The sequence below is a fragment of the Hippocampus zosterae genome, chromosome 19 (genome assembly GCF_025434085.1).
Source record: "Hippocampus zosterae strain Florida chromosome 19, ASM2543408v3, whole genome shotgun sequence".
Taxonomy (NCBI): domain Eukaryota; kingdom Metazoa; phylum Chordata; class Actinopteri; order Syngnathiformes; family Syngnathidae; genus Hippocampus; species Hippocampus zosterae.
The window spans coordinates 1904009-1923915 of NC_067469.1; the positions used below are offsets into that span (position 1 = coordinate 1904009).

A 19907-nucleotide genomic window follows, 5' to 3' on the forward strand; every position below is an offset into this window, starting at 1 on the left:
ATGGATGGTGACAATGCTGTTAACTAATCACCACTTGCAGGCGGATTGATAATTGAATTGGCAATGTTGTAATACCACTAAATCGTTGTAATTTAACGGCATGAAGCAGCATTTTGTTGGAGACAAATTCAAGATTGTGAAAGCTCAGACTTTCAGCTTGCGCACTGGAGTGCTACACAAATTAGACAGCAAAGTTTCCTGACCCACATGCAACGAAAATGCATCATGTTGGCAGACACAACCCGGAAATAGTGGGGTCGCACGACAAACCACAACATGATTAAATTATTTTACTTTATCAAAAGTACCCACTTGAGATAATATTTGATGTCATCAGTCTCTGTTAGCATAGATGCTTACACAACTGTGGTTTCTACTGTAATTGTTGATGACATCATGGGCGCCTTCCTTCATCATTGTTGCCACAGTTTAACTTTTATTTTTGCTTCAGTATTTTCCTAATTTCATCGCGATAAAATATCTTTTTTTAAGTTCAAGCGTGAACTAGGAGTGTGAAAATGATTTTATTACCCTTCTTGACAAAATATGAATGTATTTTCATATTGTAAAATGTTCACTGCTTTCAGGTTGCACAATTATTCCATCACATCTCACTGACATATCGCTATCAATATGATATCTAGTAAAAGGAGAAAAGGCAAGTTTTGACACTTTTGCCATTGGGATATTTGAATCATTCATCAAGCCAGTCTGCTACTATTGGATTTAACATCAGAGAAAGGGCAAGCGTAAAATTACCTTGTGCTTCCATTGCAAATTATTCATGCACAGTATTCTGTATGACTAGTCACTAGAGTCTAGTGAGTAGACGGTGGAAATGAGACATTCCTGTTTTCAGTTATGGGTCATCCACCAAAACCAAAAAACCAAAACCACCAAAACAAGTCTCCTCATTTTTGTTTGATGGCGTGCCATTAGATTATTATCATGCAAACGTGTGCCTTAGGCTAATATAATGGATGAATCACAGTTGATCCAAGAATCCAAATGTGAAAATGGATCAACTCCAGCAAGCACATTTTGATGTATATTGAAAATAAAATATGAAATGTATTTTGTCGGTGAGGCTTCCTCATACTGTATAAGGTCAGTAAAAATGGTTGAAAACCTGTGAACCGAGGTGACTTTATACTTTCTTCTGTCAGTAAATGAAACCACAAATCGCAGTACATCTGCCGTTGCCAAAAGATTCGCATCGAAACATTTGATTTGACAGTCTGAGTAAAAACTCTTCTCATTGGTCTACAGGTGGCACTCTGAGTAAAACCTCTTCTCATTGGTCTACAGGGGCCATGTTTGCATTTCCAGCTGTCTTGATGCGGTGTAGCTAACCGGTTAGCTGACTGAGCTACAATATCGCCTCTCAGCCGTGTTCGCACTTAACGAAATTTTCCCACGGCGTTACGGTGCATCCTTTGCAAGTCGTAATGCCGGTACACTCCCGGGAGAAGAAAGAAAGTAACCACGAGGAAATGGAGGTGGATTTTCCGGAGCAAGACGGTAGCAGCAGTGACGAGGAGGACACGGTTAGCACGTCTGTGTCAGAAGATGGAGACAGCTCGGGTAAGAAAACAGGCCTAAAATCACCCCATTTTAAAATCTACACAATACGTCTGTCAGCTAGTCAATGTGGCATGCAGCCCGCGAGTTCAAAATCTGCTTACACCCCGTAAGAAGTTGCTATCGTCATCATGCCCGAGTCCCCGCGCCCAAGCTGCCATTTCTTCGTATGTGTACAGAGATGGACGATGAAGACTGTGAAAGGAGGCGGATGGAGTGCCTGGATGAGATGACCACCCTGGAGAAACAGTTCACAGACTTGAAGGAGCAGTAAGTTTCCTCTTGTCAGTGTCAAGAATGAGTGGAGGACACTGCGAAATGTGGTTTCATGCCTCATTATTCCACGTTCCACCGTGCACATAAGTTTGTTATTAGCCTCTGGTTTAACTGCTGTGGTCTGCTGTTAGAGTCTGACTGCATCTGTTGCACAGCCCTCATTTGAACACACGATCTGCTGCTTTTCTTTCGCGTGTATAGGTTGTATAAGGAACGTCTGAGCCAGGTGGATGTCAAGCTGCAGGAAGTGATGGCGGGCTGTGCCCAGGAATATCTGGAACCTTTAGCCAACCTGCAGGAGAACATGCAAATCAGAACTAAAGTGGCAGGTACGCCCTTTCTTGACATGCACTGTAGCCTTTAGATCAGGAGCGGGCAATTAATTTTTCCAAGGCCACGTCAAAAGATTGGAATGGTTGTTGAGTGCCTGACCAACATTGTAATGGAATATGAGTTAAATAGCAAGTCACCGTCTTCCAAGAAACAAAATAAGAATGATGATGACGCATGTCCTTGCTTTTGGAGATACTACTTTTGCTCATGCGCGTTGATACCACCCACACGTGTGCACATACGCTTACAAACAACCTCGTCATATCAGTACTTGTACGAGGGAGGGCAGTTACAAAAATGAAAGCATCGCTGTCCAATGAAGGGCACCACGCGTATTTTCCGTTTTAGTTTGTCTTGATTACAATCAGACACTGTGGACAGGCCTAATGGATATGAAGCCCAGTGACTTGTTGACAAATACACACATCTTCTAAACCGAGTGTTTCACAAGAGTTGTTAGTTCTACAATGCTCCCCAAAATAGGACAGGTTAAGTAATGCTTAATTTTTCCTCCTGAAATAATACTCGTCCTTGAAGAAATGCGTCAGCTCATACTGTGTGACACATCTTGCACGTTGTAGTTCAGTACAAGTACAATCGCTTTTTTTTCCCCCCCAATGTGTAATGATTTTGATTGTTAGCCAAATAAAACAAAGGCGTGGGAAAATCTCTGATAAAACAACATTACCAAAGTTCACCACCAGCACCGCCCAAGTTAATTTAACCCTATTTTTGGGATGCAACAAGAGCTGGACGATATGATGAAAAGCTTTTATCGCGCCACTGCTCTCCTATTGTTTCAATCATCAATTTTCCTCTTTGAGGCAAATATGTCTGTTGAATGTCACTTCAAAAATCGTGGCAAAAGGATCCAACTCATTGTGTGTTGTATCCTTTTTATAGAACACTAAAAATATCTATAGTTGTATTGTGATAATAAAAAAAAAAAGACCTCCATCGCAATTGAATTTTTATTTTCCCTTCATATCGGCCAACACGAGCCGAAACCAAAACCCATTATCCACCTTCTTTCTCAAACAATTTCCAACCTCGCCCTTGTAAACGTTATTCCCCACCCAAAGCCACAGTAGGATTATCTCAATGTGTCAATGTTGATTAACTTTATCGCATCAACTTGTTTGAGGTGACTTGGAATTTCACCGTTGAGTTTTTTGGGACAGATCTCAAAGGTTCTGTATTTAATCCATCTGATTCATACCGTTTGCATTGATTTGGTCCAGGCATCTACAAAGAACTGTGCTTGGAATCGGTGAAGAACAAATATGACTGTGAGATCCAGGCGGCCTGCCAACATTGGGAGGTAACCCAAAAAAAATGTGATAAAATACCGCAATTGATCTAATTTTGTGATCCGGTATAAATGTTTTTTTTTTTTGTCTTCCCCACAGTGTCTGTGGCAATCGATAAATACTTCCTTTTTTGTGCAACCCATGTATTTTCCCCCAGAGTGAAAAGCTGCTGCTGTTTGACACCGTGCAGAGCGAGCTGGAGGAGAAGATCAGACGACTGGAGGAAGATAGGCACAGTATTGACATCACCTCAGGTACAAAGGACTTTCCAAAAGTACACTCGGAGCATTTTTAGTTCATAGTTGTCAGACAATAACATAAATAAATAAATAGATAGATCCTCACTCACTTTAGCCCTCATGAGAAAACTCCTAAGTTTTCCAAAATGTCAAGTCAAGTCAAGTCAAGTCAACTTAGGAGGAGACCACCGTTTTAAGTGGAATTAAAGCAGGGGTGTCCAAACTTTTTGCCAAGGGGGCCAGATTTTATGTGGTAAAATGTCGGGGGGCCGACCTTGGCTGACATTCTTTACATTGAACAACAATATTGTTCAAGAAATTTTAGTAAGCCAGTCTGTTTCACATTTCCATTTTTATTTTAATTTCAACAATCTTAAGAATTTCTTTTGGTTCATTTGAAACAGGTATATCACATGCAACCGCTTATTCACTTGACTTTTTCTTAAACAGAAGTCTCCTGAGTGCAAATTGATTGATTTGAAACATAAAATGTATCACCATGACTTTTCAATAGTCACAAAACCTTTGACTCGAACAACAGGGAAAGGAACAAGCAATACACATATCCACAACTGCAAGGAGCATTTGAAATATGACATATCAGTCAATATATGTTAACTCGTGAGTGATGCCCTCTAGTGTCTAAATGCTATTACTCATTTAGTGAATGCTATTACTCATTTAGCCACTAGAGGGAAGCAGTACTCTATGAAACATCACTCACCAGTCTACGAGACCTCAGTCAATGCAACACGTGTTCCATTGCGCCCAACCTGCGGGCCAGACGGCACTGATTTTATGACAGGGGCCGAGGGCCGGATGAAATTCGACCGCGGGCCGGATGAAATTCGACCGCGGGCCGGATTTGGCCCCCGGGCCGGACTTTGGACATGCCTGAATTAAAGACTTCAACCACACGGATAGCGTGACTAAATAGATGGGCTGTGTTTCTTAATTCGGAAGAAATGAAGAAAAGATAGAACTGGCATTTTGCCGTCGAATGTTATGAAACAAGCTGACGCCGGGGTAATTTAGCGGCTCCTCTACAATGCGTCCTTTTTTTGGGGGGTTTTCCAGAGTTGTGGAACGACGGACTGCATTCCCGGAAAAATAAGAAGAAAGACCCGTTCTGCCCCATCAAGAAGAAGAAGCCCGTTGTGGTTTCTGATATCCTTTTCCATCGTCTTGCTCGTCCGCCGCCTTTGCCTGATTTGTTGCCCCGTCGGCTGACGTTTCTTTAACTGCCCGTGCACGGCCTTATATTGTTTACATGCTGCAAGATCTGGATATTCTGGAAGACTGGACTGCAATAAGAAAGGTAATATATGTGAGCAATGAGTTGGAAGCGACGCTCGAGATGTGTGACCCGTCGCTCTGTGTTGTCTCCTCCCAGGCCATGGCGTCTCTCGGGCCGCATAGGGGAAAGGCCGACGGTTCGTACCGCACAAGAACATTTATTGTACTGCGTTTTGTGAAGTCCTCTTGTTACCCATGTGTTCGTTTATCCCCCCCCCCAGCCAAAACGGAACGACACCACCACGTCGCACGGTCCGAAGACGGCCGACTTTTCTATGACAGCCAGTGGTACTGCAGGGGGCAAGCCATCTGTATCAACAGGAAGGACGAGTTTCCCACCAGGTTTGTTTGCGGAAGGGTGGGCTTTTCGGGAATTTCCCCGTGCTTTGAGTTGCACATGCAATTGCACAATGAAACACAAGGAGTTTGGCGACAGTTGCCCGCCAGTGTTCTGTTGTATCTCCGAGCAGGACGCCGAGTGTCGGGCTACTCGCACGCGACGAAACGGCGTCCATCCCGATTTTCTCCACTGTCGTTTCCTTTTCCCACGCAGTGCCATCATCACCACCATCAACAATGACGAGGTGTGGTTCAAACGACTGGACGGCAGCAAGTCCAAGCTGTATATCTCCCAGCTGCAGAAAGGCAAATACACCATCAAACACTCGTGAGAGTTTCCCCACGTTGCCTCCGCTTGCGCTGTTGCATACGTCCTTAAAATACGTTCGCACCTCGCGTCGCTCCCCCCCCTTGTTTGTTTCTCTTGAAGGAGACGAGCCTCAAAACAATCCAATGATCTCTGTAAATGTGTGCCTATGTTGATATGAAGGACAAAGTCTGCACCTTGTCCAAAACAAAAAAAGGGAGGATGGGGGGGGGGGGGGGTCAGGGCTAAAGAACTGGTTCAAACAAAGGCAGGTCAAGCACGGCAGTCTTTTAGTGTGACGCATGGAGCTCAGTCGCGTGGGTTTGTGAGTCGAGACAAAGCCTCGGCTGAAAAACAAACTCCGCAACTACAACGCACGCCTTACTGTGGACTGTGGCAACACTCTTAAAGGGCAAAAAAAAGGGGGGGTCCGTTTGCCGTCCTTCCGCTGGCATGCATGGCGGCTATTCGGTGGTGTTTGCTTCGAAACGCGCGTTGGAGCGTGCCGACGGAAATTGCACAAGTTGGAAGCAGTGTGAGGGGCTTTAGCGCGCAACAGAAAGTTTTGTTTTCGCGGAGCCGCTGTCGGAAATGTCCTGTTTGTCGTCTTTTGCAGCACTGAATTCATGGCACTGAGCATAGCAAGTGGTTAAAAAAAGGTTTCAGGCAGTTTGTTGTACATAGAAGACCGTTTGGTTTTTTTTTTTGAGTTCATGGCACCGTGATGCTCCGCTCGTGGGCCTGACGGTTGAACGTTTAATGCCGCATCCGCGTTTATTAACATGGTCAGACTGTTTAAATAAATACTGCCGTTTTACACTTTACTTTAAATGTCTGTATATAAAAAAAAAAAAAGACTGAAGTCATTCTTTGTCCCCCAAATCCACCGACATTTTTGTTGTTGTTGGTTAATCTTGTTAGAGGACTGTTTTGTTGTTGCATTACATGACTCCAAAATATTTCCTTTCGTAATATTGTAGTTGAAAAGTGCTCAGATCATTACAGGAGCAAGCAAACCAGTTAAGCTAATTTGTATATGGCTCAATATTAGTCATTTGTTTTTTTTTAGTTTTGACATTTTATGCATTGTGGATTCTTTTGTACCTCCATCTTCTTTGTGCAACATCAAAAGAAAAATGTGCGGTGGCGCAATGCATGTCCAGTTGATTAAATATTTTGTGGCTATCATTTGACCAAGATTGACTCTTTGTAAGCAACAATCTGGTGGTACCTTCACACTGTCCAGTAAAACTCGTAAATCTAAAAACAGTTCCGGCATTTCTTGCAAAAGAATAATATTTGAGAATAATTGCTCTCTCCATTTAGCATTGCACATACATGCCCCCTAGTGGCTGAGAGCGGTATAGAATGAAAGCATTGATAACGCTTTCTAAATTAACACACATTAAAAAAAAAAATAATTGGAAGCAAAAAATATTCAAAACAAAATACGGCACATAGTGTAGTTTCAATTTCTGCCTCCCCAAATCCATCTTGTGCTCTAGCCGCACTGCAATTTCTGTCCACCGGGTGTCAGTGAGGCTCCACATAGTTGCGGCTGCAGGTGTTTTGCGAACGATTGGAGGAGGGAGGTGGTTTTTTTTTTTTTTTAAATCTGGGGCACCCTGCTGTTGAAGCCTTCCAGCTGATGGCAGAGCTTGATCACAGCTTGCTGGCCTTGTCTGCATCTGCTGCTGCAAAGGAAATGAGAGCGAGCAAGGGAGGGAGAGAAAGAGAGAGAGGAAAATCCCCATCAAAAGGCAGCATGCATCAGAGCCGTCTGTCCCTTTACACATTATGCAGCATGTCTCCAGAGCATTCCTTCAGTCTGCTTGTTGTTGATGTGCACATGCGCCCGCCTGCGCGCGAGGCCCTGACCGGAAAACCTCACAACCCCCTCCCAAACTTGCAGCGGCAGAGAGAAAAGCTTTCCTTGTTGGATCCTACCCGTTTGGAACACTCGTGATGGTTCTGGGGGACTTCGTCCTGTGACGAATCAGGTCCTGACGGCTGCGGCAAGCCCGGCCGGCCGTGGGCGCCATCCATTGTTAATGAGTACCCAGAACTGGGGGGTCATCGGGATGTGTTTACTGCAACGGCGGGGCTAATTAGACCGTGAAAGTGTCACACTCTGCTAAATTACATATATCTCGATTGTACCCTTTTGCGCCTGATGTACATCTATAGACTGATGTGTGTGTGTGTGTGTGTGTGTGTGTGTGGACGTGTTTGCAAGGGAGTTTCCGTATGCGGCTGTCTTTGTGCATGCACGAAACGCTCCGCGCTGTAGGCCTTTGCATGCGTGGGTGTGTACCTTTTGATGCAGATTGTGTAGGAGAATGCGAAATGCACGCGGCCATAAGTTAACATCAAAAAGGATGAGGCAAACAGGATTGCGATGAGGTTGCGTGCAGGGAGAGAAGGAACAGAATGAGAGAGGGATTCGGCTCCGATAATTATTCGTAAAGCAATACAAAAATATCTCGGTTCATCTATTGAAGGCGGGTGATGTCTAGCGACAGACAACAACAAAGCACTCTTCCGCCAGATGACGGAAAGTCGAATAAACGTGTGTATCCACCTGTTGCCATTCAGACAACAGAATGAGTCATGGCTTCCTGCGAGTGTATCCGCTTCATTTAAATAGCCACAGATTTCATTTCGACGACATGCTGGTTTCATCGTTTTTCTTTGGTGACGTGGCAGGGAGATTCTCCTTCCGCAAAAAGCCTCGAGATGCCACCGAATTTTAGCTCAAAGAAAATGAGAGCAAAGCGATATTTCATTCGGTGTCGTTTCTTGAACAAGGTTGTGAAGCCTGAAGCTAAATAGCTTCAAAATCATTTCATCGCACAGTGGCTGATCATCAAGCATCTGTCAATATGGAAAACATTTTTTTTTTTTGCAAGTTACATTACAAAGTCTGTCCACTCAAGTGAACTTGACCTTTGATGTTCAAGATGCCAGTGTGAGCGCAGATCTTATTCCGCTTCGGTCCGAAGCGTGCGCACAAGCCATGCTACCATCGACCGACTTCAAAGTAGCGCAACTCATTCTTGTGCCTTTCTCTTGATGTTGCACATGCTCTCACCCACTTGTAGAAAGCGCAGTGAGCGAATGACTCATCTCACCATTTTGCATCATTCGAAAGATCAGCGCCTATGTGCTTGTTCTTTTTCCATAGCAATATGTACTTAACAGTCACCTGTGGAAGAGCTTCTCATCCAGTTTTCCCGTGTTTTTGTAATTCCACAAGCAAAAATGTCACGGAATACGCCCTGGAAATGATTTCTGAGTCCCTGGAGTTCCACAGGGTTCAATTTCAGGGCCTCTGCTTTTCTCTTGTTCACGAGTGAGGGAAGAATGGAGTGCAAGATCAAGAGGCGGATCTATTCCCAATGCCTCTGTCTGTTGGAGTTCCACAGGGTTCAATTTCAGGGCCTCTGCTTTTCTCTTGTTCACGAGTGAGGGAAGAATGGAGTGCAAGATCAAGAGGCAAGATCGGTGCGGTCTTGACAGTGACTCGGACATGAGTATTGGTCGATTGTGGTGAAAAGGGAGCTGAGCCAAAAGGCGAACGTCTCGATTTAGCTCTACTTGACTCATATTTTAAGTATCCGCCGGTGGTCTGATTTCACTTGAATGTATGTAAACTTGCAATTATTATTCTTTTGCCTGCCTTGTTTACTGCAGAAGATCAGTGGAGTGTGAAGGAAAAGCTCAGCCAGCCATTGGGCTGCAGTCCTAATTAGCTGAGTCGTTTTGACAAGATGCCGACAGAGCACAGCGCACACAGGTATTTTGGGGGAGGGGGTTGTCTTTTTTTATTTAATTTTTTTTAAATATAATTTATCCTCAGAGGAATTCCCTCTTCTTGCGTTTTTTGTTGTTGTTTTTTGTAAACATGAGGTTTGTCAAAGGGTAACAAGTTCCAAAGCTTGTTTTTCCGGGGTTGTGAGGAAATGGGGATGTTGGACATAAGCCACTAATAATGAGATTTTTCTCTCCTCTTTACTGGCTTCCAATTCGGGTTTTTTTTTTTCCCCAGATAACTGGTGCGATAGTGTTTGGAGGTTTTTTTCTTCATATGTTTCTTTATTTAGGTAGATACAAAAAAAAAACTGACACTTGGGAACAGGCATCCTGTAGAAGTACCATCGTGGTTGTTTTGAGCGAATGCTAATGGACAACACCATACCTGTAATATATGGATTAAAATCTCTCAGTGGTTAGCACGTCGGCTTCACAGTGCAGAGGTACTGGGTTCGATTCCAGCTCCGGCCTCCCTGTGTGGAGTTTGCATGTTTTCCCTGGGCCTGCGTGGGTTTTCTCCGGGTGCTCCGGTTTCCTCCCACATTCCAAAAATATGCGTGGCAGGCTGATTGAACACTCTAAATTGTCCCTAGGTGTGAGTGTGAGTGCAAATGGTTGTTCGTTTCTGTGTGCCCTGCGATTGGCTGGCAACCGATTCAGGGTGTCCCCCGCCTACTGCCCGAAGACAGCTGGGATAGGCTCCAGCACCCCCCGCGACCCTAGTGAGGATCAAGCGGCTCGGAAGATGAATGAATGAATGAATAATCATAGCCACAAAATAGCAAAATTCCTGCTCTTGTTTCCTCATACAGTAGTGGTGAAGAAAATTACAGTATGTCAATAAAAACCAAAATATTATCCACGAAAAGCCACAAAGTTTGATACAACCCATTCGATTCCATTGAAATGTGCTGCTTTGTGTTTTATAATTTTCTTCAGTTCCAGGAAAAACATCCGAGCTTGACCACACAATCGTCAATAACAGTCAATCACGATCTGAAATGGCTTTTACCTCAATGGGGGCTGCACCACAATCAATTAGTCGTCCATTGCATTGTTTCCCAACCTTGGTTGAGTGAAGATCGTACGGCACATTCCCAGAACAAATTGTCCTTTCGGCCTTCGTCGACGCTCTGTCAAGCTAGCATCAGATCGGCTGACGTTCCCGTTTAGGATCAAGAGCCCGTCTCGTAAACTCAAAGTTACTGTGGCAACCCAGGCGCAGAGAGCTGAAAGTGCAGGTGCTGAGCACGTGGTTCCGAGCCATCTGAGGACGTGATGAGAAGCACTGACTCATGAACACGAGAGGGAACACTGTGTGAACTTGTCAAAACGCTGCCGAGCCTTTCCACATGATGTTTTTTTTTTTTTCCTCTTTTATGAGGTTGTCCAGAGGTCATCACCAATACAGGGCTATTAATGTTATTTTAAAAAAAAAAAAAAGACCCACCTATCCAGATGTGGACAAATGCTGGTTCTGAAGTAGAGATTGTTGAAGGGAAAAGGAAGATCACAAGTATTGGTCGACCAGACCACGTGAAAACGTGACAAAGTGTGTAGGTGGCTTGGAGATCTTTGTGTGTGTGTGTGTGTGTGTGTGTGGGCGGATGGGATATCATAGGAAGAAGAGAGAAAGAGTGGTTGAGGGCGCCCCGCCATACATGAGAAGTGTACCGCCAAGTGTACTTGTGTGTTTTTTTTGCTACAATGGGGATTTCTTGGCGCTGATCTCAGCGAATTCTGCACTCGTCGCTTGCAGAGGTGGTGACTTGAATATTCACGAGGTCCTCCTTGTCTTCAGTAAAAGCCTTGTGTTGTTCCACTCCATACTGGGGCAGTGAGAGAGGAAGGGGAGGGGGTGTGGGGGGCGGGGGGGTTGTCCCTCTTAGGCAAATCAATGTTTCATTGCACCTTTCGTCATCAGAATGTCACAGCAACGGCGCTTTAATGCGTGTCCCCGGTTGTTGTTTACGTATGCAAATGTGTTGATGTGATCTATCTGGCATGCGTGTGTCATGATCTGAAAATGGGGCTCGCGCATGCAAAATCAGGCCTGGAACGCTCTCTGATTATGAATAAGGAATTAGAATTGCCTGCCTAGCAGACGCGTCCTTTGCCTGAGCTCTGCCTTCCACTTGCATTCGATTTTTTTTTTCTCAAATAGTCCCCCCCGCATAACATAACACACATACTGCATCCCCATGTTTACACACACACACATACCTATTAGCCCTTTGGCTTGAATAGGCCCAGTTTCACCCCCCGGGGGCTTCCGCGGCACGGCGGACGCCTGCATCTCCCGCTCTTATGTAACTGTAAGAAGGAGGGCAAGCAGAGGAGCAGGCTGTCTTTATGCGCTGGCTTCATTGAGCCTCTCGCTCATGCCCAGGGGTGCGTGTTAAACCCTGCAAACTGCGCAGCGGAACATACATAAAAGACGCGAGTGAGCCCTCAGAGCAAAACAACAGCCTCCTTCCAAACAGTACCTGACCCCCCCATCCATCCACATGCGCGTTTAAAGCGCAAATGAATAGGCTTGAGTTGTCGGGCAACGTTCTGTTCCCTTTATCTGTCGGTGAACTAATGCGCGGTGGTGGTGGCGAAAAGGGGGCTTTTATTGTGAAATGGATGCATGCTTTCATGGGTCGGAGTGAGAGAGGAAAACGCAGGAATACGTGCTGAGAGACTGAGAAAAAGGCGCCGCTAATGGAATGCAACCTCATCCAATCATTTTCAAGTCCAAATCGGTCCAAAAAGCTTTTTATGGCAACAAAGTCAGCGTCCTGGCGAGGCAATTAGAAGCGCGCTCGGTCTGACGTAACCCTGCCTTGTTATGGCTTGATCATAATCGGAGTGCACACTTCCGTTAAAGGTTGAGTGCTGGAATTTTCATCGGGGTTATTAAGAGCACATCAGCTCACATTAATGTTTCATAGGTAAGTGCCACTCGAGCATTGGAGCTGGTAAATACCCGCAATCGGCACAGAAGCTCGCCTTACTTCAAGGCTCACTGGGGCCATTGATGCATGGAGCTGGCTTGCATAGAATTTGCATGTTTCCTTCAGGTGTCCAGTTGTCTTTGCACGGCGGGGGAGATGAGCGGGTTCACCGAATCGGACACGAGTAGGTGCGAGTGTGGACGTGCAGTGAGGTAACGGGGCCCGGATTATTATAATCTGCACAAAGTGACGGGATGACAGTCTGTAGGATTGGGCCGGCGCTTCCAGAGGGGGACGAGAGGTTATTCTGTATGGCAGCAGTGAGCTCCACTCACTGGCCAATTGATGCAGTGTGACGAAAACAGCAAAAATGGTCATCACTGTATGCTTGATATTGATTTTTTTGTTCTCAATAAAACACATGAGCGGCCCGGTAGTCCAGTGGTTAGCACGTCGGCTTCACAGTGCAGAGGTACCGGGTTCGATACCAGCTCCGGCCTCCCTGTGTGGAGTTTGCATGTGTTCCCCGGGCCTGCGTGGGTTTTCTCCGGGTGCTCCGGTTTCCTCCCACATTCCAAAAACATGCGTGGCAGGCTGATTGAACACTCTAAATTGTCCCTAGGTGTGAGTGTGAGCGTGGATGGTTGTTCGTCTGTGTGTGCCCTGCGATTGGCTGGCAACCGATTCACGGTGTCCCCCGCCTACTGCCCGGAGACGGCTGGGATGGGCTCCAGCACACCCGTGACCCTAGTGAGGATCAAGCGGCTCGGAAAATGAATGAATGAATATACAATACATCAATGGATATGTATCTACTATATGGGCTGGGGGGAATTGGGGGGGTTGCAGTCTACCAGGATGCTAGAATCGATTTTAATTTTTAGTTCCAGAGTATTATCTTGAAGTTGGATTTTCTTTCAAACATGGCTTGCCGGGTTATCCTTTCCAATTAATTATTAATTAATTATCTAATTAATCGCGAACAGGCCGATCAAACATTTAGTGAGTTAATCTAACATGGCAGCGCTCCTTGGCCAATAAACCCGATGGCCTTTGTTTGCCTCTCGCCTGTTGGCCCTACGGAGGCTTAGCGTTAGCCTCGAAATGTCTGTGCTAGCAGCCACGAGCTAAGCTCTAACCACCAACCTGACCAGGCCATCGTCCCGTCTATTATTCATTCGCCATCTCAGGTGACCTCTCGTAAACACCGTTATCGTTTAGGATCCAATGTCTCATTAGCGGCCCGTTCGGCATCCTCAAATATTGCTTTTGTGGCTGCGTCGTCTCGGGTTTTTAATCTTCCAGGTTCCCCCCCGGAGGTCGCCGTGGCAACCATGGAGGAAGCACACGCCCGAATGCGAAGCACACGAAATGCGATGTGCTCAGCTCGGCGGCATCAAGCGAGCCGTCGCGCTGTGAGTTGGGAATGGGGTTGGGGGGGGGGGGGGCAAGATGGGCTGGAGAGACATGCACACTGTGTACTGACCATTTAACTCTCCATTTCCCAGAGGAATCCATCATAAAAGGTTATTTTTAGATGAACAAGCTGCGCCCAGTTGTGTGTGCGCTTGTCGTGTGGCAGTGTCTTAAAAATTTGGAGTTTAACGTGGGGAAAAGTGTCATTTCGGAGAGTGGCCCTGGCTCGTCTTGGCGACACCCGGAGCTCGTGACACAGATGCACACGCACGGCAACCTTTTTTCACTGTAGCGCCATCTGCTGTATCTGGTGGGTCAATGTCCCACTTGACCCCAATGGAAGTGGTTTTGAATGGATGGTTACTTTACTCACGTGCCCCCCAGCCCCTTCCACAAAATTTCATACAAACCAGTTAGCGCTTGCTAACTAACCAACCGACAGATGAGAATGACGTAAGAGTGACCTGAGGGTGGGACAAACTTTTCTCCAAAATCCCACCCACCCCCTTTCAGACTTCAAACGTTTGTTCATAGCGTCCATGCCGCCGACCATTTATGTTGGAGTGACTCCGTGGCGTGATTCAGTTTCCGCTCAGAACAGATCCAAGGACCGCTTCGAGGGCAGAGGAATGGGGAAAATGGAAGTCGTCGTGCTCTTTTGATCGGGACCGCCGCATCCTCTGGCTGTTTCCGGTAGACGGGTGGCCTCATCCGGCCAATGAGCGCGTGCCGCCATCCGCCCACTTGGTGACGAGGCCTGCGTGTGGGCGCGTACGGCGGCGAGGCTGCCGCTGCTTTCTGACCCGTCTCATGCTTGTTGTACCTGTTACAAAAAAAACAATAAAAACATCCACATTCGTGGTCTCAAAATGGCCCGGACTGAATGAATGGATCAAATGATCAGATCGGCCCCCTGACCTGCACTCTATATCACAAATTTTTATTCCCCAACTTTGTTGTTGTTCAATTTTCAGCAAACTTTTTTTTGGGGGGGGTGTATTAATACTGTAAATATATTCACAATAAAATACAGTGTCTGTTGCGGTGCTCTCATTTCCTTTTCTTCAATATGCTCTGATTCTTGTTTGTTTGGTGATCCTCCATGTTGCAGGTCACATGACCCTGATCAGGGTCACATGACCCTGATTAGGGTCACATGAGCCTGATCAGGGTCACATGACCCTGATTAGGGTCACATGAGCCTGATCAGGGTCACATGACCTTGATCAGGGTCACATGACCCTGTTTAGGGTCACATGAGCCTGATCAGGGTCACATGACCCTGATTAGGGTCACATGACCCTGATTAGGGTCACATGACCCTGATTAGGGAATTGCCCACAGGTGCTCTCTAGTTCATAAAAACTGGTGAGCACAGGCCGGCGGAGGCCTACTCAACACTGTGCAACGTGGTTGTGTGTTATGTGCCACCTTTAACACGTCAAAATAAAACTCTGCTAACACTTTATGGACCCAAGATGATTGATTCCGTCATACCAAATTTGGATGACCTGTCAGGTGAAAGTTGCAACTTGAACTCCATCATCAAAATTTCCGGATTTGAACATGAACAGAAAGGCGACAACAAGTATCCGCTGGGCGAGGCTCGTTTTTGAGCGATTGGAAACCCAAGTTTTGAGGCCATCTCGGTCTCCAGCGTTGAAAAGACACAATCCTAAACGGACTCGACGATGAAGAGGAGGAAGACAAACGGGCGAAAAAACGCAGAGGCCCTACGCGGAACTCATTCGGTTTCTGGATGACAAGAGCCCGTCACCGGTGCTGCGTTCAAGTTGCAGACGATGGACTGAAGCTGAGACGCTGAAGATTCCTCGGTGAGTGCTATGCTGTTTTATGGCTCTGCTATGTTGAGGATTTTGAAGCGCTTGTTTTGTTTCTGGCTTTTTGCATTTGACTGCCAAGTCTGAATTCTGAGTTACTTGCCATCTGTGCCGTGTCATGCTGTGCCACAACATGCAACACTGCTATGTACATTGCTGTGTGTGTGTTTTTTTTTCTGTACTGTATTGCCATTTACGTGTGAGCAATTGTATGCACCTGTTGTTGAATACTGATGTGAATTTATGCAACATTAGTTGGTACGCGCTCCCTCCCAGGTTGTCATTGGCAATGATTTGAGCAGTTTTGAAAGTGGAGGAACAGCCTGGAACTTTGTGATGATTTGCAACTTTGCAGCAACACTCATCAAGACGTCTGTCGTCGTCGTCGTTGTTGTCTATAAATACAGTTGACTTGACTTGTTGGGGACAGGAAATGACATCACGTGATCATTTTCAGTGGCAAAATGGCCGCCCCCTTGAGATGGATTTAAAAAAAAAAAAAACAACTGGGTCTTGCTGCCTAATTCATACTCCACAAAGGCAACATTGACCAGAATGTCGTGTTTACATTAGTGGAAGGGGGCGGGGGGGGGGGGGCGCATAAAAGATATTGTCAAGAAATGTGTTGACTTGCTGGCCCTAACGATCAAGCACTGCCGTGTATAAAACACCAGGGCGTCAGGCACAGCAGCAAAAAAGTTTTTACAAGGTGAAGTCTCCTTTTAGCTCCGGGGGTAGCTTGCATGCAGCATGTTCTCAGTCGTGCGGTATGGAAATGCCAAACGCCCCCCCCCCCCCCCCCCCCCCCCACCCGGCTCCTGCTGACAGTTGAACCTCCCGTCAGTCACCACAGCTGTGGATTAGCGGCCGCTGACGCTTGGCAACTTTCTGGGAACAAATGCCCCGACGTCCTTCCTGTCAGTACCTTTCACATTGAATATTATATCATTTCGCAGACTCTAGCGTCAACTCTCCCACAATTGTCTCTTCCACCCACCCCTTTGACAGCATTTTTTTTTAACCCCCTGCAGCATAAAATGAGGCTTGCCACAGCAGGACACAAAAATTCAGAGTCGACTAGTTGCCTCAGCCGTTCTTGACATTCAAATGTGGCGTGAATGCAGGAAGAGTGACAAGGAGGAAGGAAAGGAGAGGCCTGATACGCTCCAAATATCACGAGCAAGAGTATGTAAACCGCCACCAGGGTTGAACTGTTGTTGCCGCTGAACAATTCCGTTTGGTTTTTTGTCTGCCTGTGAGTTGCACACGGGTCAATTGGTTAGCCCCATCACATTTATTTAATATGCACCAAATTCATTGAAAAAATCCGAAAGCGGACAGCCGAGTCGGTCTTTGTTTAATTGCATCATTCCTGGCAGGCCCTTAGAGTGCAAAGACTACTTCAAGTTTGTCTTTATTGAATTATTCATTCATTCATTCATCTTCCGTACCGCTTGATCCTCACTAGGGTCGCGGGGGGTGCTGGAGCCTATCCCAGCCGTCTTCGGGCAGTAGGCGGGGGACACCCTGAATCGGTTGCCAGCCAATCGCAGGGCACACAGAAACGAACAACCATTCGCACTCACACTCACACCTAGGGACAATTTAGAGTGTTCCATCAGGCTGCCACGCAATGTTTTTGGAATGCGGGAGGAAACCGGAGCACCCGGAGAAAACCCACGCAGGCCCGGGGAGAACATGCAAACTCCACACAGGGAGGCCGGAGCTGGAATCGAACCCGGTACCTCTGCACTGTGAAGCCAACGTGCTAACCACTGGACTGTTAGCTGCCCTATTGAATTATTAAATGTAGTAAAAAGGGTGCGGGGGAAGGGGGGGGGGGGCGTTAACATTGAAAGATAAAGGAAAGGATCTTGAGCTGAGAGATGTGAGGGAAAACTAGATTGGATTGGAATCCATTTTTTTTTGGTGAAGCTCTACGGCCTTGCCCCCCCTCCTCGTAAATTGCCGCACGTTTCAATCACGCGACACATCATCCGGCCCATGTGCGGTTCCCCGTTTACAATTTGTCCATCAGGGCTCGCGACGCATTGCAAACATCATCCATCCATCATGCTCAGGAAGTGGGGTTGGGGGTGTGGGTGGGGGGCTCGCAGAAGCTTTTTGCCTTGTCACATCTGCAATGCCTCAGTCGGCTACCACTGCATTATGTTGCATTTGCATCTGCACCCCCCCCCCCCGCCCCACCCCCTCCCCTCACCCCCCTGCACCATATTTTCTTTTTCCTTCCGCAAGTGTCACCTTTGGTACCATTCTGCAAGTGCACACTTTGAGGCCAATGCATGGGCATGTAATTATTGTTAAAATATAAGCATTGAAACCAGGAAAGATTTGTTTTGAAAAAAAAATGCTGGGGGAAATACAGAGAGGAAATCCCCCCCTGCCCCCCCCCCCAGCTCCTTCACCCCCCTCGCCTGCCTTCTTCCCCACCTTTTTTTTTTCTTCCAACCCACTCTCGCTCTTTCCTCTCTCTCTTTGCATTGCCCCCTCTGCATTGAACTCACTCCTCGGTTACTATTTTATGTTGTGAAAACTGTTTTTTTACATTTTTACTCAACCTTTGTGAAGCTAACGGAACATGCATGACTGATGAATAATGTTTGTTGTTTTTTTTTTTTCTCTGTCTCCTTTCTTCTTTCTACATACATTCTTGCTGCTGGAGGCTGTAAATTTCCCCAGTGTGGGACGAATAAAGGATATCTTATCTTATCTTAGCATAAAAGTCGAGCTAATGCTAGCTCGCCCGGAGTAAAGCAACACGCCACATGTTTATGTGATTTTTGTACACATACTTCTATACCTAAGTACAATTTTTTGTTTTGTTATTCACATCTGGTTATATGTATACCCATCAAAATAGTGTTCTAATCTCTATTTGCTGTTCTAAAGGCATTTTAAGGAAACGGCAAATAGTTCAGGTTGTCCCTAGAGAAGTGTCCATGGAGTGTGACTGCTGCCCGCTGTGGCTTTTCCAATGATGGCGCCGAGGGTGCGGTGTTGATGTGCATGTGCATGCTCTCTGTGTGGCCTCCAGTTACCGCCAGCTGACTGTTTCTTTTGAAGCCGAACAGGGCACAGGTTGTTGTTAAAACGCTGTGTGTGTGTGTGTGTGTGTATGTGTGTATAGCATGCTGTTAATTTTATTTATTTATTTTTCCATTAGCAGTATCATTGCCTCTGACTATTGCATGAGGTGTGTGTCGTGACACCTTCGTCATATTTTACAATCAAAAATGGATGATAAAAACCGAAGCGGCCACAGAGTCAGAAGGATTGATGTGAAAAAAAAAAAAAACACCAAGGCTGATTTAGAGCTTCACTTGGTTTGTTTGGATGCTGTGCGCGTTGTGATGGAGGGCCTCGCGTCAACGCAGCGCAGTGAAAACGGCCCTCCGGGGCCCATAAAAATAAAAAGGTTGCTGACCCTCTGATGTAAAAAAAAAATCTTGGTCGCTTGTATTCCTTTGCTCCATGGTGGGTTTGGTTTGGGCGTGACACATGATACGCGGACTCGGCCGGTCCTTCTCGCATTACGGCCTCCGCAGTGCGCCGCTTCATTTACACTTGAAATATTCATGGTCTTAATTTAACCGGCAGGCTGCTCAGGTGTCTCTTCCTCTCCTCCGTGTTTTAAGACACCTTCCTTTAGTGCGATTGGTCGGCTGGTTTCCTGGCTGCAGGAAAAGGCCGTCGATTTGAGTTTCCCTGTGGACCTTTGGCCTCCATTGCGACTCGATAAGAGCTTGTCCGCACCGATAACGAGTCTGCATGTTGAAATCCAGACAGTGATGTAAGACGCACATTATCATTGATTGAAATAATCGGCTCTCTTATACCAAACACAGAATGGGGAAGGTTTCTTTTCCTCACTTCAATATGGTGTAAAAAATGGTTCCAGTATTCCGTTTGCAGGGTGAAAATGAAACAGTACTACGTTAGCAGAGGTACAAATTTGTGCTAAAAATAGTGGTCATGATTCTCGTGTATGTGTGTGCGGGGTGGGGGTGGGGGGGACCGCCCCCCAAACATGGTCAAGTGTGGTCCCAATATAGCATTGCAATGCAAATCTTTGCTGATTTCTTAGCCGTTGTAGTAGGGAGGTCTTGGGGAGCAAATCAAACGCCCCCCTGCCTTCACTGCGTGACATTGTCAGCTTTGTCTTGCCATCTGAGCCAACGTGGTGTCAATAACTCAGG

General features: G+C 46.3%; 1 protein-coding gene across 1 annotated transcript; it reads left to right on the forward strand.

Annotated features, from left to right (window-relative positions):
* The first annotated feature begins 1296 nt into the window (after positions 1-1296).
* Positions 1297-6869, forward strand: brms1lb (BRMS1 like transcriptional repressor b). The gene is made up of 10 exons (XM_052052369.1): positions 1297-1584; positions 1761-1851; positions 2059-2186; positions 3432-3511; positions 3658-3754; positions 4817-4906; positions 4993-5057; positions 5133-5172; positions 5257-5377; positions 5589-6869. Exons 1-10 carry the CDS (start codon positions 1449-1451, stop codon positions 5704-5706), a joined length of 966 nt encoding a protein of 321 aa, XP_051908329.1. The 5' UTR covers positions 1297-1448; the 3' UTR covers positions 5707-6869.
* Positions 6870-19907: the final 13038 nt, after the last annotated feature.